This window comes from Pogona vitticeps, chromosome 5 (assembly GCF_051106095.1).
Source record: "Pogona vitticeps strain Pit_001003342236 chromosome 5, PviZW2.1, whole genome shotgun sequence".
Classification (NCBI taxonomy): Eukaryota; Metazoa; Chordata; class Lepidosauria; order Squamata; family Agamidae; genus Pogona; species Pogona vitticeps.
In genome coordinates, this window is record NC_135787.1 from 74,990,813 (window position 1) to 75,018,516 (window position 27,704).

A 27,704-nucleotide genomic window follows, 5' to 3' on the forward strand; every position below is an offset into this window, starting at 1 on the left:
TGCGGCGTCAGGCAACTCACAGTCAGCCAGATCTGGTTCGGGCACCAACAAGGAAAAAAAAGTCCCTGTCCTCGCCGCCCGTCCCAACCCCGGCGATCTGACATGAAAAATTCTGCGTCCTGATTGGGGGGGGCTGGCTCGGCAGGCAAAGAGCCCCTCTTTCTTCCTCCTCCTCCTCCTCCTCTCCCCCCCCCCCCCAAAGTCTTCTCCAGGGTGCGGCGTGGAAAAAAAAAGAGAGGAGAGGCACTTCCAAGAACGTGGGAGGCTTTCCTCCTGGGCTGTCCTTCCCCGGCTGGCCGGGGGGCGGCACTGTTTCCCCACGGCCAGGCGACCAAGCGAGCGAGGCGCACGCTCTGCCCAAGCCTTCCCCGAGAGCAGCCGGGACTGAGGCAGCCGCTGGGGGGGAAGGGAGTAGTGGAGACAGGGCGCCGGTCCTCGTCGGCAGCCGTGGAGTGATCGCTGCTGCAGTAAGCGCCGCTACCCCCCCCTTCCTCCACCCTCGCCGCCACCCCCGGAGGCCTCTCAATGTTGCACCTTCCGGAGCTGCATGAGGTAAAAAGGCGGGCCGGCGGCGGCGGCGGCCCCCGCCTGGGGTTCGGGTCTCTTGTTGCTCGGGGCTTCCTTCTCCTCCCGGGCTGCTCGCCGGCGTGGCGGGCTGGCGGGGGAAAGGCGGCAGCCTCTGTTCGTAGGAGTGGGGCATGAACTCTCGGGGGTGAGGGGCTGCTGGAGGGGGGTCCTGAGGCGGAAGTTGGAAGAAAACCCCGGCAAGTGGAAGGAGAGTGGCTTGGTGTCCTCCTCACTTGGGCCAAGGTGGGGGGGGTACCGAGGGGGCCCCGTCCCAGAGGCCGAGGAGGAGGACCCCGAGGGGCCAAGGCCGGGGGAAGGCTTAGGCTTCGGGCGGAGGGCAGCCGGGTGGGGAATCCCTGCCAGCCGCCCCTCCTCCCTCCCTTTTCTCCCCTCCTGCCTCCCCTCTTGTTGGCTTCTGTGTCTGAGGAGAGTTTTGAGGCCTAACAGTTTAGGCCTCGCCTCTCGGCTTGGTTGGAAGTGCCCGTCTCGGGAGTCTTCGTGGCGGCGGACGAGCCTTTTTCTCCCTCCTTCTGTCCCTTCAGGCTTTCCTTGGAGGGAGGGGGCCTTTCGCTTCATTGCAGGGGGGGGGAAGAGAGAGAGAAGGGTCTGGTTTAAGACTTCATTGTGAAACGCGAGGCGCCCAAAGTAATGGTCCTGTTGGGTTCAGAGCCGCGGCCGCCCAGCGGAAGGAGAGGCGGTGGAGGAAGCGCGGTTTTGCCGGGGCGGCGGCGAAGGTCTGAAGCCACTGGGGGCGGCGGCGGAGGGGGGGAGGCCTTTGGCCTTGCAGGGCCTTCTTTTTGAATCGAGGTTTAGGAAGGGGGGGGAAGGGAAAAAGGGGTTAGAAAGTCGCTTCCATTCTGCTGAACTTTTGTTTTCTGACCGATAGAGGCCGGTAGAGGACTGTGGAGAAGGAAACTTTATAACCAGCAGCACTAGGATGGATTTCCCATCTGCCCAACCAAAGCCTCCTGCTGATGGCAAAATCATCTTCTATCCTCCTGGAGTTAAGGAGATCACAGATAAAATAACGAATGATGAAGTGGTGAAACGCTTGAAGGTAAAAGCCCTTTTCTTATCCGCGTTCCCTTTTGTATTTCTTTTGTCCCTGAGCAGGCAAAAAACGTTTTGGAATGTTTTTGCAGTAGAGACTTAGCATTACTTTTTCCTTGAGATTCGGAATTTTCTATAGATCATTTTATATTACAGTATCTCTTTCATTTTCAAAAGCATTGGAGAGGTATTATAATGTTTTCTAGGTGAGCTGTGTTGTTATTTTTAAACATAGACTCTCTCCCCTTGTAGTACACAGGGTAGGTGAAATTTGTATGTATGTGTGGAATATCTGTGTGTGTGTGTAATATTCCGCACATACATATATGTGGATATAATATGTTACAGTAAGGTAGTATATAGTAAAAGTACAAATATTGTTAATTTGACAAGCTTTAAATAAACTTGCAAATGTTTTGAGATATTGAAACAGAAGTTTAAAAATATTTCATGAAAGTTTTATCATATCTAAGGGAGTGGTGGCTAGAAGGTTGATGTTGTAATTGTATTCAGGGATTGACATCTCTTTAAATGTTTACTAATGGCGATTGATGCTCCCCAATTTGTGGTAAATGGTGGGAAAGGAAGAGATGTTTCTTCTCACTGCTGACATATGCAAAGACAGGCACATCTGGTTTGATCTTCTAAAAAGCCAGCATGGGTTGAAGGTGGGAGATACCTTGGGCTGCATGCCAGAAGGTGAGTAGTTAGGATGCAGTCATTAAGTACAAGGCTGCATTGGAGGGTTTGGATGTACTCTTATTCTGTGTCATTTAGTTTGAATAATGAGGGATGTGTAGAATTGATTACCTAGGTATTCCAGGTATTTTCCTGGATCTGGAAGTTCATGAACATTTCCAGGAGATGGGAGAAATCATTTGTGGTTCATGAGACAGTTAAACAGAAATTGCAGGAGAGCAGACTGTTGATATATCAAGTTTTGTAATACAATTCTGCTAAAATATTTTGAGGTACTATCATTAGATGTGAGAGGAACATTACAGTAACTATGCTATTTGATATAGTACTTATTTATTTAATTTTATACCGTCTATCTGGCTAAGGGCCACTCTGGGTTGTTCACAACAAAACATACAACAGCATAATTAAAATATCAATTTAACAAAACACCAAAATGAAAATAATAAAATACAAAAACAGTACTATCAAAGTGCATTAAAATATGAAAAATATTTTAAATGATGGTATTTTTCAAATTAAGGCTAAGCAAATTCAGCTGTGTCCACAAATATAATGCTTTGGAATACCTGTCTGAATAGCAGGGTTTTTAGTGACTTTAAAAAAAAAATCAGTGAAGGGACCAGAAGACAGATTGCAGGAGGGAGTTCATTCCACAGCTGAGAAGCAGCCACTGAGAATGCCGGATTTCTTGTCTTCTCCGTTCGGACCCCTCTCAAGTTAGCATCCTTAGCTGGCCTGCTAGGGATGTTTGTGTAGGATGGGCAGATCCCGTTGGAAGTAGACGTTCCACCAGGTATGGAGGTCCCAAACCATTTAGGTTTTCTAGGTGAAACAATCACCTTGAAGCTGACACGGAAACACAGTATAAGGTGGCCAAAATTGGAGTGATGTGTTTACTCGCTCCACTCAGTAACCTGGCTACCATGTTCTGGACTTGTTGACATTTCTGCCACAGCCTCATGGGCAGCCCCATGAGAGTGTTGCAGTAGTCAAATCTTGAGACTAGTAGTGTGTGGACAAATGTGAGGGTCCTGGTGTCAAGGTAGGGACACAGCTGGGAAATCTGCCTTAGGTGGAAATAAACAGGTTGGACCACAGATGCTATTTGAGTATCCATTGACAGTGTTGGGGCCAGTAGGACACCCAAGCTACAAACCCCATCCTTCGTGGAGAGAGTAATGTCCCCAAAGGAAAGAGAGGCACACAATCCACAAACAGATGGAGCACCCACCTGTCTTGTCAGGGTTCAGCCTCAACTTGTTTGCCCTCATCCACCCCAGTACAGTGGGGTCTTGACTTAAGAACGGCCCGAGTTAAGAACATTTTGACTTAAAAACCACTCTCATAGGAAAATATTGACTTGACTTAAGTACTTAGATTTGAGTTACAAACTGAAAAAAACCCACGTGGGAGGCAGGGAAAGTGCAAAATGTGAACTTTCAGTTAACTGTTGGCCAGTGAAAAGGGTGCCTGTCTGCTTCCTCACTCCTCCCAGCGTTTAGAGAGTGGATTGGGAGACAGTCTTCGGACTGCCTGGTACTGTACTGCCTGGACTGTATTTTCCCTGCCTTCCCTGAACCTTTCTTGACCTAAGAAAAAAAGAAACAAAATATCCCCCTCTACTGGTCGAAGGCGGAATAGCAGCTTCCCATTAGTTTCTATGGACGGAAAAGAGCAGATACGGATCAAATGGTTCTCAATGCATTCCTATGGGAAATGCAGGTTTGACCTGAGAACTTTTTGACTTGAGAACCGCCTTCCAATACGGATTAAGTTCTCAAGTCAAGACCCCACTGTACTATAGCCAGGCAGAGCTGAAGGGGTAGGACAGCATCCACTGCCAAAGGTGGAAGGAGCATGTCATCAGCGTATTGATGACACAAAACTCTGAATCTCTGGATAACCTCCTCCGGTGGCCTCATATAGATGTTTAATAGCAACATGGAGATGATGACCCCTGTGGCACTCCACAATCAAGAGTTCAAGAGAGAACTATTTCAGTTTTGTTTTTGATACAATCTAAATAAATATGCCTCGACAAAGAAAACATTAGTTTGACCTAGCCCCCAATCTTTACCATTCTATTAATAAATAAAGAATTGTGTGCAGAGCTGGAGCAAATAAAACTGCAGTTGGATTCGCGTTTGTGTTGTACATATTGATGTTTGTCATATTATCTGCTATGATCTTTGTTGTTTGATTCTTTAATTTGGTAGCATAGTTGAATATTCCAGTGTCCCTGAAATAGATTATTTTATAATCTTGCTGCTTTTTGTTTGACCTAGCTGGCCTTCTTTGTCCTTTTTCCATTCTCTTTTAAGAGTTTGCAGTGTTGTTTTTATGCTGTTGATTCTTATCCAGACTGTAGAAGTGAGTGAATTTTTTGGTAAACTTAAACTCTGGGCCCTTCTCTCCATATATCTGCTTTGTGAGTTACTTTTGTAGTTGCCGATCTTATGTTTAAATTTCTAGTTACTTGTTCAGAACCTGCAAAACATTTTTGTCATAGAAATTTATTTTTGCTTGGTTTGTGATCTTTTTATAGCAGAGCTCAGTTTTAATGTTCCTTTTCCCAGATTCAGTGATAATTTGAAATTGTTTCATTATATGATCAGGTTCAGACAGTAAATTGTGGTTTAGATTGGGCATAGTGCACTTTCATCTCACATGAACTTCCTCTTCTGGATTCCTTTACAAGTAAGGAGAAGAGAGTTTTTTCACTGTAGTGTTAATGTGGAACTGCAATATACCAACTTGGAGAACTGTATTTTCCTAAATTATTTGCAACTATAGTAAGCCTGGACACCTCTTATTTCAAACCTGAAAGGATAGAATCAAATATTGTTCATTTGTAAGCCAAAAATTTTACATTGGAGTATTCCTTTGAAGTGAAGAATGGCAACTTTTAGGTCAGCAGTGGAGTAACTGGAGAGACAAGTCTTCTATGGGTTCCTAAATGCTATCCATTCCAATGTTGTATTTCTGTTGGATTTATTCTCTGTAGTATGACCTGTTCTTCGAAAAGTGAGAAAACATTGTTGGCAGGAGATAATGTGTGTCATATTGGAGGAGGAGTTCGTGAATGATGCTGTGCCTGTTTTTTTCCTTGGTTTTGTGTTGTCAGACTAAAAACTCGGTGTTCATGTCCAATTGCTATGTGTTATATCACTTGTTGCTCACGACAAGCTGTTTTAAATTGAGTGCTTTCTGTAAGCATGGGTTGTGGAGTGTATTCCAGGGTTTTCAGATTATGTAGGATTCAGTAAATTTCTATTGTAAAGTGATTTTTATATATCCATTATCCAAAGGCAAAGGTGGGTAATAGCTTTATTAGATCATTTTAAAAAAAGCTTTCGATCCTGGATGAGTCTGTGATGCCTGTTTAAATATATTGATTAATTAGTTTAAATACTTGTTGAGAGGGGTTAGAGTTGGAGAGAATGGTTCTTATTGACTAGAAGAAATTAGAAAAGTGGAGTATTGGTGAGGCTTTTGTGGGCAGTCTGGTGTAGAGAGATGAGAAGGGTGGTTTTGAGAGTCTGGAGAGAGTTCAGTCTAGGTTCTATATTGGAGCAATCTGGGTTCTAAGAATTCAGGGAACGCAATCTGAGAATATGGGGGGTAAAGTGATAGGGAGAGTTAAGAATAGTGCTGAATGAATTTAAAAACTATGAATAAACAACATTCTTTGACAATAAATAAAACATTATTAGTTGCATTTCAGGCTAAGTGGTGCTGAGTTCAAAACCTGACTGCTGACTATGTGGAGGTTGTTATAAGGACCTGAGTGAAGAGACAAATAGTCATGTTGGTGGCAGTGAAAGAGGAATTGAGGAAATAGTGAAGATTATTTTTAAAAAGCACTTTCTTCCAATACTGATTTAGAGAGACTTGAATAGTAAAGTGACAAGAAAAGGGGAGTTTTGATACCAGTAAATGAAAAAAGGGGTATGACGGTCTTCATCAGGCAGACACCACAGAGATGTGGATGCTGCAGAAAATATGTAGAAGCGCCTTTGTTATAAATAAGTTTCAAAATCGGGGCTGCAGGCTCAAACCAGAGGTGACTATCAGATTCTGCCTCTGGTAACTGTCTCTCTTAATCTCATTAGACAAAGGGTTGCCAGTCATTCAGCATCCCTATCACTACATTGGTATGTATTGAAACAAATTCCCCTTTTGTTTGAGGATACAGGCACAAAAATGTGGTGAACCCATATTGGAGAAGTTTGGATAAAATGTTGTCTACACATTGACTCAATTTCAGCCAAATTAACAGTATTAATAGTGGTAGAAGAAAGATGGTTTCTTCATTTTGCAGTCCTGCTTGGATGATGATAAATGTCCATGTTTGGTTGTGGAGGCTTCTCCAGTCAGCTATTTAGTGACTGAAATCCATTATTAAGTTGCAAGTAGAGTAGCTCCATTTAATTAGTGGAACTTATGGAGCGGGGAGAGTCATCAAATCCCCAGTGATTCAATGAGCTTACTCTAGTTGCAGCTTACTATTGATTTCAGACAGGCTATATTCCATAGTCTAACAAAGAAGAAAAAAAGTCCATTGCATTGTTGCACTGAAATGTTCAGAAGTTGAACATGCTGTGTGGAGTGATCTAAAAGCAGGCTGATGGTGAAGTGGAAGTTGTTGACATTCAAGTGCAAGAACTCAAGATTCTCTTTGGGCCATATAATGATGCATCAGAGGAGTGGGTTTTGGGAGCAGAGACAAAGAAGCAATATTCTAAGTTGTCCATCATCATACCACATAATTGGTCTGTATGAATGCCTATGCTACTGTCATATGCCTAAAAATATAGGCTCTCCCCAAATATAAAATAATTGTGGGTGAGGGCTATAGCTGAGATAAAGCAGACACCTCTGTTTCCTATTTGCATTTGTAGCAAGCACATTAGGAGTGGCCATTTGGATTAAAAGCATTTTGGGAAGATGTCCGTCTTTACTCTGTAAAGAGGAGAGATTTGCATAAATAAGTAAAATGAGGAAATACTAGGAAGCTAGCATTTATGTTACGATGATTTCTGTCTCCCTCCCTAGCCTTACCCCAAGAAGAGACATTTAGGAAAATCAGCAGTTTCAAAGGTCTTCAGTTTCATGCACATGAGGACAACATGGCAACGTTTGATATGTGCTTTAGTATTATAAAGGGTAATATTGTTCATCCCTGTTCCATACATATCTTGGTCAGTCCAGAACATTAGTCTAAGGGTAAAAAAATTATTGATTTCATTTTTATGGATTTTCTCATAAAGGATCTTGTATGATAAGTCCTATAGAAAATAACTTTTGGAATAAGTAATTCTAGAGCAGTTAATGTTTTTGATGTAAAAGGGAAATGCAGGTGTTTCATCCGCTATAGAAATGTGCTTGTCATATGTGCAGCAGTAATTAATAGGAAACTTGTGAGTACAGCGTTATTATAATGGTCTCTTGGCAACATCAGGGAAAGTGGCAGAAAACAAGACAGTCCCTTTAGGGCCAAGCATTTACATTAGCCTTGTATTTGAAATGAGAACTGTGCTTTCAGAAGTTCATCTTCTTCCGTGATCTATCTATCTAGTTGCTATATTTTCTATAATCTGTTTTCTGAAAATAACAGTGTATCACAAAGTATTTTTTGTTTTTTATTATAACACAAACAAACATACAAGCCAAACACAAACATATATGCGGGGAGATAATTTCCATATATCCATCTAGTATATAATTCTGACTACATAAACCATATTACCCTACTAACATATTTAGACCATTATTAAGATCAAAACATGACTTCCTAACTTTATAATGATTAACATGCATACATTATCTAAAATGTAAACTTAGACCTATATTGATCTTATATTCAAACAATTCTATTGTTATATCACAAAGTATTGATAGCTTTCCAATTCTCCGATAGTAGCAGTGTGAGCAGAGGCCATTGTCTTAAGTATACATGTTTAGTTGATGGCATATTTAATATTTGTATTGATTTGCTTTAAAATCTTTGTGTGCTTTGGCAAATAGATTTAAGGTGGATTAAGAAAAACAGAATAAATTCATTACTGTGCTTGAAAATTACTCCAAAGTCATCTTAGTTGCACAGTTGGGTGCATGATCAGGCACATGGTGAAGAAATGCCCCAGCAGTCAGTTTGCTGCCATTAGTCATAGTAAACCTTACATGAATGCCAGTAGGATTATGGCTAGTGTTCCACCTTAAAGAGTCTGCTGCACCATGACAGTTACTCTACCATGAAGATAGGAGTGAACATATGAATACATAAAGTTAAGTGCTAAGATGGAAGTTGAAAATGGACAAGCAGCTCCAACTCATGTTTTCCTGTTACATATCACAAGACTTATACTGTGGTTAGTATTAACCATTCTCATATGTAAATTGAGCCATAGACTAAGTGTTCAGTCAAGTTTAATTTTTCAAAAAGATATTTTATCAACCCTTTGACTAGTATTTGAGCCAGTTCTCTGTGATTCTTCATTGAGAATCAGTCAGTCCCAAGACCTGTCTGTTTAAACATGAGATACAAATCGAAGTCCTGTTGCTATAAGTTATGTTGTGTAAGGCTGATAATGTTATTAGGCACAGCAGTTTTTCAGAAATAAAACATTTCCAGTTTGTCCCCAAAAGCCCTAAGGCTAATGTGGAATCCTTTCATTGTCAGAAAGCTGTTGGGGGCCACAAGACAATGGGGAGATATCTTTAATTACTGAAGATTGCTGCTGCAGTTAAAGTCATCCTAGCAGTGGTGGTTTTCAGTAATTAAGGCCTTTCTGCTCCTGTCCTGTTGACCCCATTCATATAGTTCGGATTCTGAGCTTTTCCCCTCAAAAAACAAGACAGGAACAGAAATGAGAATTCTAATTTTACTTGGAACAAATAACTTGTGATAAAAATGGTTCTCCATAACATCAGTTTAAATTTTAAGACCCAATTTTGTTAAGTGCTGGAAAAAGCTTGTTAGATGTCAAGTCATGATCAGTACAGTGGTGCCTCGCTTGACGATGATAATCCGTTCCAGCAAAATCGCTGTACAATGAAATCGTCGTCAAGCGAAAGTAAAAAACCCATTAGAATGCATTAAAAACCGGTTAATGCGTTCTAATGGGCGAAATACCTCATAGTCCAGCAAAGATCCTCCATAGGGCGGCCATTTTCCGGTGCCTGTTAAGCGAGGAATCCATCCTAAACACAGCGGGGAGCCATTTTGCACAGCGGGTGGCCATTTCGAAACCTGACAATCAGCTGTTTTTAAATCGTCGTAATGCAAAGAATCGGTTCCCGAAGCAGGGAACCGGTCGTCATGAAGTGAAAATCGCCCTTTAAAACATCGTTTTGCAATCGCAAAAACCCATCGTAAAGCAGATTCATCGTAGAGCGGGGTAATTGTCAAGTGGGGCACCACTGTACTTACATATAAGAAGAACAGGCCTGGAACTGGCAAATCAACCTTGTATTTTGCAAAAAGAAAAATGCATTCAGTTTAACACAAAAACCATTTTGAGGCTTGTGGCGATCTACTTTGTAGTCGCTCTTTATTTGGCCCTCACAAAGGATCGGGCCCTTCTTCCTTCACGCTGCCACCAGGTATTCTCCTAATACCAAAACTAAGGGTTATAGAACTTAAGAATCAGAGATTTAATTTATTCTTTTATTGTCAAACAAATCATAAAGGTAAATCACATATGAACTGTTTCAGGTATTAACATGTATTGGATTATGTAGGCAGTCACTTTTATTCCAAACTTCTGTATACTTTCAATCAATATTTCTCTTGTAGTGCTTATACTTTCATTCCTGCTTGTACAATCCCTCTCCTAACGCTCTCAGCTCAATTTACTGACCCTCTCCTTCTTTCTCCTAAACCCTAACTGCCATTCCCCATCTCCAACTGTCTAACTGTCCAACTGTCTCTCTAACTCCACCCCTCCTGCTCTATCTTTGGCTCCTCCCCCTTGAGCTTCTGTGATGGACAGACAGGAATGATGTCAACGTTTGGCATTTTGCTACAAGGCTGTACCCCTGAAAACCAAAATGTCAGACCACAGATCAGCTCCCCCAGCTTTGCTCAAAATATGAATACAGTGGTACCTCGCAAGACGATTGCTTCGCATGATGACGAATTCGCATTACGATGTGGTTTTCGGAGCGATCTTGCACTTCGTTTAATGATGTTTCCTATGGGCGAATTTCGCTTTACAATGTTAGGGACCTTGCCTCGCAAGACGGTTAAATTTTAGGTCCCTGTTTTTCACTTTACGATGTTTTTGACAGCTTTATCTTGCTTTGCTATACGAGTCTTTTAATGGTCTGTTTCGTTAGACAGCTGTCTTCGCTTGGGAACTGTGTTTTGCTTAACAATGTTTCCTATGGCAATTTTCACTTTACGATGACAATCCGTTCCCATTGGAACGGATTGTCAGATTTTCAATGCATTTCAATGGGAAAACATGTTTCACAAGACAATGTTTTTGCTTAATGGTGATTTTCGCGGAACGAATTAACATCGTCTTGTGAGGCACCACTGTACTTTCATGCATATGCCACATACCTTTGCCTTCATACCACGTAAGCACAAGAGGTGAGCTTTCCAACCTTTGCTTTTTTTAACAGAAAAAAATCTCTATGTTCTTAGGAGAAATTCTATGAAGCGCATTGAACTTCAACTGCAATTTCCTCCCTAAAGATTGTTTTCTCTCTTTGAGGAATGTGCCTTTTAAAAGGAATGCATAGACATCAGTTCTGGGAAAAGAAAGTCTATAATGAACAGTATGCACTGTTTTCCTGAAAATAAGACCTAACCTGAAAATAAGCCCTAGTATGATTTTTGAGGATGCTCACTGCAGGTTAAACTGCAGAAGCCTCTGTGCTGCAAGGTCAGAAGACCAGCCGTTGTAAGATCGAATCAATGAGAAGGAGTGAGCTCCCGTTGCTTGTCTCAGCTCCTGCCAACCTAACAGTTTGAAAGCATGTAAAAATGCAAGTAGATAAATAGGTACCACCATGGTGGGAAGGTAATGGCGTTCCGTGTGTAGTCGCGCTGGCCACGTGACCATGGAAACTGTCTTCAGACAAACGCTGGCTCTATGGCTTGGAGACAGGGATGAGCACCGTGCCCTAGAGGCGGACATGACTAGACTAAATGTCAAGGGGAACCTTTGCCTTACCTTAATATAAGCCCTACCCCCAGAATAAGCCCCAGTTAAGTGAAACCCCGCCCTCCACCATTGTGCAACAACCAGAAGATGACATGACTATATTTGAATAAATATAGATTGTTGTACATGAAAAAATAAACATCCCCTGAAAATAAGCCCTAATGTGTTTTTGGAGCAAAAATTAATATAAGACGTTGTCTTATTTTCGGGGAAACACAGTAAAATATGCCATTTTTCTAAAATAAACCAACTCAGACAAGTAGTCAAGAACAACTTAAAATCTTAGATTCATTGTACAAGTACTGTATAGTAGTCTTTCTTTAGTCAGTTTTTACCAGCATTTCTACAAAAACAGTACCTAATCATAAAAAGTACAGAGTTACTATTTAAATGAGTCTTTCAAAATGAGTTCTTGAGTACTACAAGATGTTACATATAAATCTGCACCCTGCAGGTGTTGGTGTACTGCTCAGGAATTTTTCCAGGGATATGCATTTGAGAATCAGATGTGTTCCACTAAAATCTGTTACTTCCCAAGGAAAGGATTAGAAAACTCAATTTTTCAGAAGGTGGTAGGATTGAAAGATAGAACTGAAATGTCAGTGGATGATAGCCATAGCAAGAATGTTGCCAGATGGAGGAGACTGTTATGTTTTTCTGTTTGTTTCTGTTAGGACAGGAGTCCTCAATCTTTTTTGTAATGTGGACCGGCGGAGCCTCTGAGGGAGGTGGGGCAGCCCCTTGAGCTCATGCTTTCCGATGCACGTGCAAAGTAGTTCGGGAGTATGTGCGCCTATGCTGCGTGCGTGTTCCCCCACTGCTTTGCGCAGGCGCAGGAGCGCCTGCCCTCCCACACGCCCATCCCTGCACACGGGCACATGCTTGAAGGGGTGAGTGTGTGCCGGCGGCGGAAACCTGGGAGTCTGAGCATGGCAAAGGGGCTCCCTCTGGCTACTTGCCTCCCAATGGGCGCCAACGAGGCCAGGTCGGTGCTCCTCGCATCCTCCGAGGGAAATTTTAATGCAGCCCCTGGTGCTGGTTCCGGAGCTGGAGGCACCAGTGGCGGCATCGGCCTGCTGAGGGCAGCAAGGTGCGCCGACCCCAGTCTCGTTGGAGCCCATCAGGAGGTGAGCAGCCAGAGCACCCAGCCATGCTCTGCCTTCCGGCTTTTGGCCACCCTCCCCGGCCGCCGCCGGGGCAGCCGGGAGGCTAGCAGCTGGAAATAAATGTGCTTGTCCTGAATGCACCACAATACTTCGGTTTTGTTGTTGCTGAAACAGACTAGTTATCTCTCCTAAGGTCTTATAAATTAGCAATGCATTTCAAAATTCCAGGAACCTGCACTGGAAATACTCAGAGTGCAACATAATGGCTCAGAATGGAACACCTCATATCCATTTACGTTCCAACCAAATATTCCAACCAAGATAGATTCTCAGTCTAGGAGGCCCTTCTTTCATCTCAGAATCTTACATATTATAATACAGTATAATACAGTGGTGCCTCGCATAACGAGTGCACCGTTTAACGATGAATCCGCCTAGAGATGCGGATTTTGCGATCGCTAATGCGATCGCATACCGATGTTTTATCGCATTGCGATGGGGGAACAGCTGTTCGGCAGTTCCAAAATGGCCACCGGAACACCCATAATGGCCGACGGAACATGGGGAAACATCCCAGAACAGTGAGTTTTGGGCCCATTTGGAACACATTAAACAAAGTTTAATGCGTTCCAATGGGCTTTTCCGTTCCGTTTAGCGATGTTTCCCCATAGCGAAGGTTAATCCGGAATGGATTAACCTCGCTATATGGGGCACCACTGTATAGGAATATATTAAAATACGTAAAGTTCAAGGCCAGTCTTTCATTAGGTAGAATGTGTGAGATGCCTTAAAAAGAGGTGTATCAGGAGCCCTGGCTGCTCTGTACCCCGAAAGCCATCGACCTCTGGATGTGGAACAGAGGGGGTGTCACTTTAGCTTTCACGTTGGGCAGCCCAATGCCTTGGGATGCTCCTGGCAAGCCTTCTAATTAGCCACAAACCGTATCTTCTCCCCTAAACTTACTATCAGAACACAAGTTGGTTCTATGAATCTTTAATTTTTAACGGAGAGCAGCAGCCCAACCGATCAGGCAGGCTTGGGCGTGCTCAACCAGCACCTTGCCCTCGGAGCAGGTGGTTCCGCAAGCGCAGCTGTGTTTTGTGTGCTGTCTGGAGGAGCCACCTAGATCCCGAGCCTTGAGCCTGCCTCCAGCCACGCTGGTGACGAGTCTCCCATCCCAGCTATTACCACCCTCACTGAAGAGCACCCTCTGAGGGTGGTGTGGAGTGGGGGGGGGAGTGGACCGGTTGTGAGGGTAGCAACCTTCCCTCCCGCGTGGGCCCCCTCGAGCCAGGCGATGCCCAAGATCCGGCGCTAGATGTAGTTAAAAAATTACTGCAGAAGCGATAACGCTGCCAGGAAACGGGAGGAGACTGAATTCGCAAGCGAGGCGGGAAACCTCGGGCTTCGTTCGCACAGGCTCTTCCCACTCTTCCCCCTCCCGTCGCCACAACCTTCTCCTTGGCCCTTCCTTCTGCATGTGTACTGCTCCTCTCCAGCCCTGTCATCGCCTTCCTCCTCCTCCTCTGCCCCTCTCTGCTCTGTCCCAGGAATTCTGAGCTCCTCTTCTGCTGCTGCTGCTTCTGCAGGCGGATGGACAGCTAAGGGTCTGATCCTCTTTCCCACTTGTGCAACAAGGGGAGCGAGCACTCCTACCAGTTCCAAGAGGAGGAAGGGAAGAGCTTGGCAATGGGCTGGAGCAGTTCCTCTCTCTTTTTCTCTTGAGAAGAGATCCACACGGCTGAGGGAAGAGTGCCTTCCCAGGGCCTTTTCTCTCTAGTTTTTCCAAAGGCTGTCCCTTTTCAGTTGGGGCTGCTGCCATTGTAGAGACTTAGCAAGATGGAATCGGGACTTAGATATTTCTCTTGGAGATTTCCCCTTCTTCCTCTGCAATCGCTAGGAACACGGGCTTGTGGCTTTTCTCTGCCCATGCTCAGCCTATTGGCCACCCCCATCACCGCTGCCGGGCCGCAAAGACAGACCTCCCACCACCCCCACTCCCCTCCCCACAGCTGCTTTGCGTGGGGGGGCATGCATGAAGTGGTGAGGGAGCGCTTACCCTGGCACTGGCACGCATGTGTGTGCGCAAAGCAGATATGGGGAAGGGAGTGGGTGCGGGGGGCTGGGCGCTGGAGATCTGTCTTTGCGCCCTAGTCGGGCTCAAGCCGTGGACCGGCAATGGGCCGTGGACCGGGGGTTGATGAACTGTGTGTTAGGAAGATAATACAGAAAGCAGTCATCAGCCATAACTATACAGTGGGCAGATCTAGCACCTAGGTGTCCGGTATTTGTGACTCTACTATGCAGCTTACCAGTTAATTTTTACACTCAGTAGTAGGAATGATGAAGAATAGATAATTACAGAAGTAAAGATGAGACTTACCTTCAACATTGTGGCCAGAATAATCCGCTTGTCACTGCTTGGGTTACTAGTAGTCTATTTTTTAAAAAACAATCTACAGATATAGAAGGCATGGAACAAAACAATGGTTTCTTATATCTTTTGTAAAATCTGTTTTATGTAGATCCAGTTAAGGAGCCACATTTTAATGTCTGTTACCCTTTAATTACATTGTATAAAAGCAAACAACTTTCTGAAACACAACTTAAGGAGCAGCTGAACAACATGCCAGTAATAAGTTTCCAAATGCATCTGTTAGACTGCTTCAGGAACACCTTAGTGTATTCTCAATCTGGAAAACCCTGAATAGGGTCACCATAACTATTTGTTTCTTAAATTCAGAAGTTCACCCTGTACTGGCTGTGTGCTGTGCTTTGTTGTGTCTATATGGTGCAGGACAAAAACTTTGATAGAGTCATGTGTATAACCTAACATGGTAGCAGGTATTCACTGAACTTGCAGTCATTTTTACTTTTAATGGGAGTGTCAAAATAGACAATGGTGAGAAGCATGTTCCTTGGGTTGTTTCCCATTTGGTTGCTTTCCTCAATCAAGTATATGTCAAATTATGAGCGCATTAGATTATTTTGCAACTGTCCACTCAATTTGTACGATCACTTAAACTTGGATTACACATGATAGGGAAATTCACAGGAATAGCCCTGTAATTTTTTTAAAAAAAATTTATTCACTAAAGCAATCGATTACTTAAAACATGTTCCTCCCTTGTCTTTCTGACACATTCTTAATGGGCATGCAGGTACAGTTGGTTAACTAGTAAAAATTGATTTGTATTAGGATTTAATTCTGTTGTGTGTGTTGATAAAATTGGAAATTGTAGTCTAGTGCTCTGCAGATTTTATGATGTTTTAGATTTGTAATGATTTTCATTTATGCTCTGCTCTGTGCTTGGATTCTTAATGTGGTTCTAATAGAATATTAAAATAGGTACAGTATTTGTGTTTAGATTATTTTGTGCGTTTGTGTGTAATTTTACATAGCTCTCACACATAATTAGCAAAACCAAAAATATCTTCTCAGATCTCCATGATACAAATATAGTAATTACACAGTTTATCCAAAAATAAACTTTTTTGTTATTAAATTTGGGTTGCAGAAGGCAGTCTACCAGTGTGAAATCTTGGTTACTGCTGTAATCATATCAGCAGTTAAATCTCCCAAGAGAACCTCTTAGTATAAATTAGGCCATTGGGAAGACTAGTAAATTACACTGTGTATAAGACAGTATGAACTGCTGTTGAGGCCTTGTTCTGGGGTTGCTTTTCTGACAGTACACTTTCTAGTCACTTAGGGAAAAACAATGAAAGTCCCCAAACCAACATTCAACACTCGTCATCTTCTCTACCATTTATAGGTTGAAATCCTGTTAGTGTAGTAAGTCACAATTATTGTAGGCCCATTGAATCAGTGGGGATTTGGTGAGTAAACTCCTCCATGAATTCCATTGATTTGAAAGGCCTGCTTTCGTTGAGACTTACTAATCTAACAACATAATTTTAGTCATTAACATTCAGTACAGCAATAGAACCAATTACCTTGAGAGGTGTTGAGTGCTCCAACACTGAAGCATTCAAGAGAAATTTAGGCAACTACCTGGCAGATAAGCTTTGATGTGTATTCCTGCATTGAGCAGGTACAGTAGTTAGAATCAGTGGCCTTATAGGCCCCTTCCAATATCATTATTTCATGATTCTGTATAAAATACTTGTGATATGGCCTGATGGTTTGAATAATTCAGGAATTGGTGATTGTTTTTTATCTCATATCTCTACACAGGTTGAAATGATTTATTTATTTATTTATTTTGAAAGAAGTAAATGTTTTTGGAAACATGGATTCAGAAATGAAGAGTTATATGCAAAGTGCCCCTCACAATCTGAGCAGTAATCTGTAGAAAATATAAAAATATAAACTAGTATTTGTATATAAAATCAAAATACATATTTTTTGTTCTGCTTCACTGCTGGTAGGAGGATACTATAAGATTATTGTCTATCCTTCATTGAATGACAGCCTGAAAAACTGTAGTTACCAGGTTGCAGTTATTATGACAGCTGTGGAAGACAGTGTTAATGGCCAGATTGTTGGCATGGTATTTCCTATTTGCTGCTAGATCTTAAACCCCAATTTATTTTTTCTTTGGTGCTTCTTATACCTTTATAAACTGTAATTATATTTGTTTCTGGACTTGGATGAGTAGAGATGTGTCATCCCTCCATGCTTTGCTCACCTTGTGTTGAGGCAGGATGTGTAGTTCTTGATTGTGCCTTGCTTAAGAAAGTGGTAGAAACAGGCTAGATTGCCATTTCCAGGGTGCTGGGGCGGAACCAAAGTATATTGCTGGACAATGGCATGAATCATATAGGGTTATATCTATTTGTGTCTTTCTGCCAGTGGAATAGCCAGCACTTGTGCAACAAACAGATTCTGTCTGCTACTTGCAGCCTTCCAGTGCATGTTTTAAATCTTTGGAAAGCTAGAGGACCCTCCAGAGCAAATTTGGAGTACATATGAGGGACACTAGGGAGAAGGAGATGAAAGGAAATTCCTGTTCCCAAGGTTGCTTAGGAACCAAACTCTTAATTATGATTCTGAATATGGTTGATAGTTGTTTCCAGCTGATTTTATTTTGCATTGATTCAGGTCCTTTAAATTAGATGGTATGGTTAGTTTGTTAAAGTTTAATGAAGTTATTTGTTGTATTGCCTATTGCCACAACAAACTACCCATATTCATTGAGATCATTATCTGAAACTTTCTTCTGTGTACTCTGCCTTCTTGAATACAGCAAATAGTAACCAGTCTTTTCAGTAATATTCCTCCGTCTTTGGACTGTTACTTTGTAGTGCTTGGTAAAAAAAAATTATTATCCTCCTGAGTGTTTTATTTTCTCCCGCAGAGGTCTTCTTTCTGATTTCTTTAAGATTTTATATGCTGATTTGTGTTGCAGTTTCTTAAACTTGTTTGTGTCCTTACATTGCATTGTGCTGTGTATGTATATTGTATTTTAATTTGAGTTTTGAAAGTATGGATAATGCGAATAAATAATAAATAAAGAGGTGACTAAAATTCAGTAAATAAGTAAAATGTGTATCATGCCAGATGTGCCAAGTAGACTTGTAATGATTGTCTCACTTAACAGACTGACCACTGTCCCAGAAACAACCTCTTAGCATTTCTTTGATAGCCAAGTCTATGTGGGATGCAGCTTATCATCCCAGCTAGGGCCTGCTACCTCAAGTAATTAATGTCTTGATAGTCACTTTCCTGTATTAACAAACCAGTCAGGTTTTTTTCTATTGTGGGTATCCTTACTTGGTCATGACTTTCACCATCTAATGATATGTATAAGTGCAGAAGACATGTATTTGCCCTTGTTGTATGTGAGACAGAAGTAGGAACAAGAGGTGTGCCGTCTTCTTCTCTGAAGATAGCAGAGATAACTGCACCTATAATGAAGGAGTTGATAAATGGAATAATGGGCAGTTCGAATTTAACTATAGAAGAAGTAGAGAGCCCAGGAAGCAAGCCACCAGAGGAGGGAGTAGTTTTGGTGGGGAAAGAGCAGGATAAGAAGGAAGGAGAGGAGGAGGAAGGGTCAGTAGCTGCTGTGGAGGAATGCCGGGCAGTAGGTGATGAGCCAAAAGACAAGGAGGATTGGGTAGAATTTGTTAAGGAAGACCCTTGGACTGAGGAATTGGTAACTCTGGAAGTACCCAAAGAAGAAGCTCAGCAAGAGTGGAGAGAGAAACCAGTGAAGAAACCCCCATACCGGGGAAAGACTGTGGAGCAAGAGGCTTGTAAGAAGGAAAGGGATTGGTTTGCCCAAGAAGCCAATTACCAGAGATGCCTGAATTCCTGTGGGAACAGCCCTGGGAAGACCCAGTTACCTCCCGGAATCCGGAGAGACCCGAACAAAAGAGTATGGGAGCCCAGTGTGGAATGGGTTTTCTACAGATCATTCCATTTTCTAGTTGGAATGTCTCCTCTTAATTTGTTATGGAGGACTTGTTAATGCCAGCTGTTAGTTCAATTCAAGATAATGTTTCAATTTTGGATGATATTAAGAATTGGACTAGTAACTCGGAACAAAAAGTCGAGTTCAGTTGTGGTAAAAAAATGAAGGAAATATTGCATTTGTTAACATGAATAAATCTGTTGATATAAAATCTGTGTCTCTGCTGATGTGAGAAGGAAGGAAGTCTTGGGAGGGAGCAGGATTTCACGAACCTCACATTGTATCAGAAGAAATGGATTTTGATCCACAATAGCCCACACTGAAATAAATCTGTTAGTTTTTGAAGTACCACAATGTTTTGTTTTTCTTTTACTCTTTTTTCTTTTTCACCTTTAATTCTGCCAACATGCTGAGACAAACAGTGCTACTTCTTTGAAACTTGTTTATCACAATAAATCCTTTTACAAGTTGGAGTTTGCAACATGTAATAGAAAATTTGAATAGTAATGTTATGTCTTTATTCTCACTAGATGGTAGTGAAAACATTTATGGATATGGACCAGGATGCAGAAGATGAGAAACAACAATATCTCCCATTAGCCTTGCACCTTGCATCAGAATTCTTCCTCAGGAATCCTAATAAAGATGTCCGTCTTCTTGTAGCATGTTGCTTGGCTGATATCTTTAGAATTTATGCCCCAGAAGCACCATATACTTCCCATGACAAACTCAAGGTAAAATACTTTTGTAGATAATCTCTACCTATGCCATTGTATATTCAGGAAGATGAACAAGTTACTGGCCAAAATCCTGTTGCTTAGCATAGTAAATTGCACTAGAGTCAGTGGGGATTTGGTTAGTCATCTCCTCCATGATTCAAATAGGCCTACACTAAGATTTACTTTACTGTAGTAAGTTGCATTTAGAGTAGGCTTACATGAATCAAACGAACTTCCAGATGAGTTGGCTCACTAAATACCTATTGATTCAGTGGGCCTGCTCTTGTGCAATTTACTATGCCAAGCAACATGATTTTGACACAGTACTTCAGACACTTGGACTTCACATATACCTCATCTCCCTTATTATACGCTCTGCAGCAAAATTTTGTGCAGCAGCAATGGCACAGTGCTCCCTTATTGAGGTCACAGGATGACTGGTTTTAGCATGAGGGTGGTTTATTGTCGAGTGTAGAGAAATTTTGTGGTCCCAACCAAAGGGATAAAATGTTTACAACTGTATGTAGGAAGGACTCCCTATATCCCAAAGACCCTGTCCAAACCAGTTTGCCCTAGACAATCCAATGGTTTGTTTATTTATTTATACCCCGCCTATCTGACCTAAAAGACCACTCTTTCCTGGTTCAAAGGATAGCTATAAAAATGCTGTAACTGATTCTCCCCATATATTATAACTAGTGCACAACTAATTAACTGTTGTACACTTTTTAAATTGCATTTTGTCTATTTTAGCCATATATGTTTTATGAGCTGGTCACCCGACTGTAATAAATAAATTCACATTCACATATACCCCATCTTTTCCAACAGTGCTGTGAGGAAGAACAGTAGCTTTGCTACTTTTTTGTTTAGTCTGTTTTCTCAGACATGAACAAACTGTATGCCAACTTTGGTTGTTTCAAGAAACTGTAGTTAAGACAGAGCTTTCCTGGGTTTAAATATAACACAGTACAGTGCAGTTGGATATAGCAAAAAAAAAAAAAATGCAAGTGTCAACTTCTGCTCTCCTTACAATGAGAGAATGTGAGGATGGTGGGGAGCATGTGAACCAAAGGGTCACCTTATTGTGTTCCCAAATAAAACCATAGTTTGGTTCTGTGTCTAAATAAGGCATTTGAGACATTTCCCCAAAACTAAGTATATCCACAGTGAATTGCCTTTAATTGTAGGTTAAACTGTATTTCTAAAAAGCTTTTTCAATTATTTTTCCTTGTTTTGCAGGATATTTTCTTGTTTATTACAAGGCAGTTGAAAGGACTAGAAGATACTAAAAGTCCCCAATTTAACAGATACTTTTACTTGTTAGAGGTAACATTTTAATTGCCTTGTTTTGCATTTTACTGTTCAGCAGAGTTTATGGGAGTTGTGCCTATATGCTTGTCCCCAATTTCTTTTAAATAATTACTTCTAATTACTTCTAATTCTAATCCTAAATCTTTATCAATGGTATCTTTATTGAAGCACACACAGAATGTGCCAATGTGTGAAGCTGTTGGATTGCTTGAACCATAAGAATGCATAGTACATAAATGATAAATGCCATGCTGCCTGAATTTAGCAGCTAACAAATTCTGATTTTAGATAACTATTATTTTGATCACATTGGCACACTACTTTGAAGTGTGCTGGCTGTTTGTTGACATTTTAGATTAAAATTATAATCTAATGTTCTTTTTTTATAGAATTTAGCTTGGGTTAAATCTTACAACATCTGCTTTGAGTTGGAAGATTGCAATGAAATTTTTATTCAGCTTTTTAGGACGCTCTTTTCAGTTATCAAGTAAGTGAGATCCCTTTGGACTCTTGAGCAGCAAAAAATAACAGATTACCATGGTATGCTAATTATGTTTTTCTTCCAGTGCAACGTGGTGTTTATATAGCTTATTAGAATATGATTTTATAAACCAATAGAAACAACAGTAAAGTGCATTTTGGGGGCTGTTGAAAGAAATGGATAGAAAAACGGATTTAGGTGGAAAGTGCAAATTGCTAACCATAATATGCTATAAGTGGAGAGGTCATTTTACAATGCAGATATAAGGGATGGTTTCCAGAGTTACACTAAACCTAGGCACTGAACAGGGATATTTATTTATTTATTTATTCTATTTATTCTATTTATTCTATTTATTTATTCTATTTATTTATTCTATTTATTTATTCTATTTATTTATTCTATTTATTCTATTTATACCCCGCCTATCTGGTCATTTCGACCACTCTAGGTGGCTTACAACATGGAGTACAACACACATATAAAAATTTATAACGCAATTACACTGAATGAGTTTGGTTCTCTATAGTGGGGGTCCCCAACCTCCGGTCTGCAGCCTGGTGCCGGTCCATGGCCTTGGCAGGACTGGGCCGCAGAGACAGATCACCCGCCCTCCCCCCCGCACACATGGCCTGCCCATCCCATCCGTGCATGTGCTTGAGGGTGCCCTGCCCACCCGTGAGTGCACACTGCCCATCTGCTCATGTGCGCAAGCATATGCCCCGCCCACCTGCAAGCAAATCACACACCCCAGCAAGCGGGAGGGTGCCCCCCCAACTGGTCCATGGTTTGATAGCTCCAATTAAGTACTGTGGGGTGAAATAAGCTAACTGCCATTGGGCAGACAATGAAATCCACTTTTCCCTATAGAAATGGGGCAGTTTTTTTTCTTTTCCTCCAGCCTTGTCCCCAAGTATCACCCTTTGCTTTCTTCCATAGAAGATTGTGATTCCTTTTAATTATGCTTGTGAGGTAGAGATAGAAATGTAAATGTAAAATTTTGAGTAATTTTGAAATGCAGAAAAAGCCCATTTTTGTTTTTTCCCAAGGAAAAATGGAAATTTGGTGGAAAATGATAATATATGCAATTATTTTTATATCAAACCTAAACTTATTTTACTGCTTTAGAAACATAGAATGCTTCAGTCATAATTTAGTTAGAACTTAAAACTATACTATTTAAATTGTTTAATATATTTATACATTTTTAAAAAAACTAAAGCCTTTGTTTTATCAGAACAAAGCCCACTAAGGGTTATACTCTATGTTGCTGGTGCTATACTCTGTGCTGCTGAGCCACATGTGTCTTGCCATAGAGATGCTGTAAAAATGAAAATAGAATGAACTTTGTAACAACCAAATAAATGAAAAGAATAATTTAGACGGAAACAGACTTTTGTCTTTTGTGACTATCTACACCAAACTAGAACCAGCCACCAGAAGAAAGCTGGCAACAATCCACAAGCAATCAGCAATTTTGTATGCTCTTCTTATGAAAATAGTGGCATCTGCTAGGAATCTTGAGCACTGTATAGCTCTACAGAATGGAAAGGATTACTCATTTTCTAACTCTGTGGATTGTCTTGCATTAAGATCTTTATGCTGTGCAATTCCTGGTATTTTGAATGAGTGAAACTTGCCTTCAAAAAGCATTTCACCCCTACAGAAAGAGCATGCAATTTTTTAGAGATACTTTTTCCTACATTCCCCAAAGTCACCAGTTTTTCTATTGCAAAGGTTGTCTTAGAGGGAAAGCAGAAACAAGGTATTTTTTTTCTTCGTCTCCCTCCCCACCCATCTCTTAAGGTGAGGATTCTGTAGTCAGGCATTGTTAAATTGGGAGAAAAGGTTGGCCCTCACACCTGAAAGTCATGGTTATTTTGCATGAAGAGATGGGAATATTAGGAATTTCTGTGATGTCTACTTTCTTCATAACAATAGGATTATGATAAGAAATATTACTGCTAGAAGTAAACAAGGCTATCACAAATCACTGTTTGAAATACTGAGGTGCTTGTGGGGGAGAAACAACAACTAAGCAATTGTGACTGGATTTAAGGAGAAAACGTGTTTAGTGATACAATTCTTAATTTAAAAATTAGTGTTAAAGAATGTATAATTTAATTGTATAGTACTGGGGTTTTCAGTTTGCTAATTTTGTACCATTCATCTAATTTGTTTTAATGTTGATGCTATGTTTAGCAATAGCCACAATCAGAAAGTACAAATGCACATGCTAGATTTGATGAGTTCTATCATCATGGAAGGAGATGGAGTGACACAAGAACTATTGGACTCAATTCTTATCAACCTCATCCCTGCACACAAGGTTTGCAAAGTGTAAAAAAACCTTTGTCCTCTCTTTCCTCCTGGCTTTACTTTATGTTAAGATGCTCTTTTCACAGCTGATTGCATGAGTATTAAGTTCATTCAGAGGAGAACCCTGGGCAAACTAATGGTAGTGTGGAAGGAGCTGTTGGCAACTTACAGAAGGTTTTGGAAAGCATTTGGGAGTGATTATATGGGAAGCATTTGGAAGAGATTATATGGAAAAGCTGTTAAATTGGAGATAGTGACTAGGGCCCTCCATCTGTCAATTTTGGTGTGTGTAATTCACAGCTTGTGAATCAGTAAGCCTGTCAAAATGGTTTTAAATTCAGAGAGCTGAATCAGAAACCAGTAAGTGTGTTACAGCTCTTTCTAATCGAAGATATTTAAATAATGGTTTCAGGAAGATTTTGAGGATATATAAAACCAATACTACAGTGAAATTATGTCTTTTTAATGAAAGAAGGGGGAGGTGTTGGGTGTATGAAGATGAGGTCCATTAATCTACTTCCAGTTGTCAAAGGAAAAAAAATTGTACTAGTGAAGGTCTGTTTTGCTTTAAAGACATATGTAAATGTTCCCTTTCATCAGACATTATTTATACTTTTTTCTCAGCACCAAGTAATCTTGCAAAATGACTGTAATGCCTGCTAATTTTGAGAGATGCTTTGAGCAGAAATTTCTATGAAACTATTATTAATTTTAGACAATATGGAATATATATAGCATTGTTTGTATAGGGGGCATTTTGTAGAGATTGTACTTTATCTTCTGTTAAAAATGGTTCACTCATCTATTGTTCTGTTTGCTGGATTTTTCTTCTTAGCACTTTTTCTCTTTGTTCTAGAACCTTAATAAACAGGCATTTGATCTTGCGAAAGTCCTCTTGAAAAGGACAGTCCAGACCATTGAGCCATGCATTGCCAATGTATGTAATATATGCATTATCATTCCAGTGATTGTTACCAAATAATATTGTACATTGCTTATGCTTTTCCACACTCTTGAAAATTGGAATTGGCACCTTTTCAGTCGTATATAGTAGTCCCAGTAAACCCAGCAGCAAAAACACTCTTTTGCTCACCCCTTTAGGCAATCAAAATTGGATAAAGAATTATTGTTGCCCTCAACACACATGCTCTTCTCCCTTTCCTAGTTTCTGTTAGGAAGAAAGCAAATATACCAGCCCATATAATTGTGACTACATAAGAGAGTAGTGGGACTGTTGCTCACATCAAGTTGACTTTGCTTACTGGGAAAACAGAGCAGCATTTAGGCTGCTACAAATTGGTCTTAATGTCTTTTCTGGCAGTAGATAGAGAAACTAACCTAAATTGTCATAGGGCAGTTGCTGAATGTTATATTCTAGAAGGTGTTAGGCCACTGCCTGATTAGATAAAACAGCATATGTATTGATGATGTAACATAATTGGAAAATATGTATATATGGACAGAAAATAACAGAAGTGCTGGAGCAGTGCTTGTGTCAGTAGATAGCAAATGAATTCTGAACAAATTTGAGCTTCTGGGTGAAAAATGGTTGTAAAACCGGTGAGTAACTTCCTTGGTTGGGGGGGCCTATTGGAGTCTTTGGACACACTGGCGCTGTACCACTCCTAAATTTTGCTGCTGAAAACTGGCACCACTTGCAGGATTCCCTGTGCCTGCAAAATTCCACTCTAGGAGCAGCAGCTGTTTTTGGTAGAGTTCTCTATTGCCCTACTGTTGGTATCAGGGCAAAAAGAATAGAGGTGATAGGCAACACAGTTTTCTTAGCACCAGTGAGGGTTGTGTGAGACTTGTTTTATAGCTTGGTATCAATACACACTAGTATCAATACACACTTACATGCTAGCGCTATCAGACTGAAGTTGGATCAGTGTAGATGTGAAGCATAAATATGTTTATGATAGAAAAACTGCACTGAAAGTGCTTCTGATTTTATTGAATTAGGTAAAATTAATTAGAAATGCCCTGAATTCCCATGGCTTCATGGGTACAGTATATGTCTCACTAACTAGCAAAAAGAAGAAGAAAAGAAAAAAAGAGGATGTTTTAATGCAAACACTAGCTATCTTGTTACCAGTCAGCCATTCTGGTCTGTGCGTCTTGCTGTGATTTATTCCAGCAGCACCCTGCAGGAAATCTCAATAGTTCTTGCTCTCTTTTTTTGGCTTTTGGTGGCTTTGCTTGCATGTTTCATTGAGTGTGAATGATTGTGAAGCTCAGCATGATGTTAAACACGAGACTTTAGCCATTTCTTTGATATGGGGGCGTTGGTGTTGGTGGCAAAGTCAAATCCTGGCTGGCTGTGAAGGTCAGCAAAAATTTGTGAACACATGCTCAATACTATTTTAAAATAGTATTTTAGAAATGTTGTTTTTAACAACTATTTTTTTCTTTTCTAGTTTTTTAACCAGGTTCTAGTACTAGGAAAGTCTTCTGTAAGTGATTTGTCAGAACATGTATTTGACCTGATACAAGAGCTTTTTGCTATTGATCCTAATTTATTGCTGTGTGTCATGCCACAGCTTGAATTTAAACTAAAGGTAAGCTAAATTGCTTTGAAATTTATATCCTTTATATATGGAGGCCCCCAATATGTGTGTTTTAGGGACAGATTAATGACGTAACTGACAATTAGAGTAACTAATTCTGGTTAGTTTGTGAACAAATGTGGGACTGACCTTTTTTTCTTTAACTAGAGCAACTTTCTATGCTTTTTGGCAAAACCAGTCAGAAACTAATAATATAGATAAACGGTGAATCAAAGCTGTAATTGTGCCCATGCCTGAAGTAGTTGTTTGAGTTATAACCATTGCCCAATAGAATAATAAAACTACAGTGGTGCCTCGCATAGCGAGGTTAATTGGTTCCAAAAAAAAACATCGCTATGGGAAAACATCGTTAAGTGAAACGTGTTTTCCCATAGAGATGCATTGAAAACCGGATAATCCGTTCCAATAGGAACGGATTATCCGGTTTTCTCCCCCACTATCGGGCGCAGCCCTTTGGGAGAAGCCTCGGGGGAGGGGGGGAAGACGGCATCGGCTCCTGCCTTCTCCCCCACCACCTGGCTTCTCCCAAAGGGCTGCCCCGACTGTGCTTGCAGCAGCGGAGGAGGTGCCCGGTGGAGGAGAAGGCAGGAGCCGATCTGTCATTTCTCCTCCACCGGGCACCTCTTCCGCTGCTGCAAGCAACTTCGGGGCAGCCCTTTGGGAGGAGCCGGGCTGCTCCGAAGAAAGGGAGAAGCCGATCCGATCTCCCCCCACCACCATCGGGAGCAGCGGGAGAAGCCGCCCGGTGTGTGGGGGGGAGATCGGAAGTCCAGCCATGGTGGGGGGTGGGAGGCATGGCCGGACTCTTCGGCAGCCGCCGCGGCTCGGATCCGAGCCGCGGTGGCTGCCAAAGAGTCCGGCCATGCCTCCCACCCTCCTCAGGCCGCGGGGGTCCGGCCATGGCTCCCACCCTTCTCAGGCCGCGGGGGGAGGGTGGTGGGATCCATCCGGATCCCCCCACCATCTCCCCGCGGCTTGGATCCGACCCGCGGCAGGCTACCCCATGCATGGTCGGACTCCTGAGAGTCCGACCATGGCCGGGGAAGCCGGCCGCGGGGAAGGGGAATCCCAGCGGTGGCCTCGGAAGGACCCTTCGGAAGGGTCCTTCCGAGGCCACCGCAAGCATTTTCCCCCAGCTGAGCTGCGGGAGCACTCCTTCGGAGAGGCTCCCGCCGCTCAGCTGGGGGAAAATGGTGCCTATGGGGAAAACATCGCAAAGCCATTTTTCCCCATAGGCAACATCGGTATACGATCGCAAAAGCAATGGCAAAAATGCCATCGCTATGCGAATTCATCGTTAAACGGGGCACTCGTTGTACGAGG

The 27,704-nt window shown here is 41.6% G+C and overlaps 1 protein-coding gene across 7 annotated transcripts in view; it reads left to right on the forward strand.

The window, feature by feature from the left end:
• Positions 1–386: 386 nt before the first annotated feature.
• Positions 387–27,704, forward strand: part of PDS5A (PDS5 cohesin associated factor A) — an 83,274-nt gene continuing 55,956 nt past the window's right edge. For 3 of the 7 annotated variants that reach the window (XM_020786187.3, XM_078393985.1, XM_020786190.3), the window contains exons 1-8: positions 387–552; positions 1,454–1,624; positions 19,512–19,715; positions 20,943–21,029; positions 21,404–21,501; positions 23,698–23,824; positions 24,671–24,751; positions 26,232–26,372. In XM_020786187.3, the coding sequence (XP_020641846.3) occupies positions 526–552; positions 1,454–1,624; positions 19,512–19,715; positions 20,943–21,029; positions 21,404–21,501; positions 23,698–23,824; positions 24,671–24,751; positions 26,232–26,372 (936 nt within the window). In that variant the 5' untranslated portion in view covers positions 387–525. Of the gene's footprint in view, positions 553–572; positions 713–754; positions 811–1,165; positions 1,302–1,453; positions 1,625–19,511; positions 19,716–20,942; positions 21,030–21,403; positions 21,502–23,697; positions 23,825–24,670; positions 24,752–26,231; positions 26,373–27,704 lie in introns of those variants that run through there. The other 4 variants (XM_020786192.3, XM_078393986.1, XM_020786188.3 and 1 more) reach the window with 4 other exon arrangements.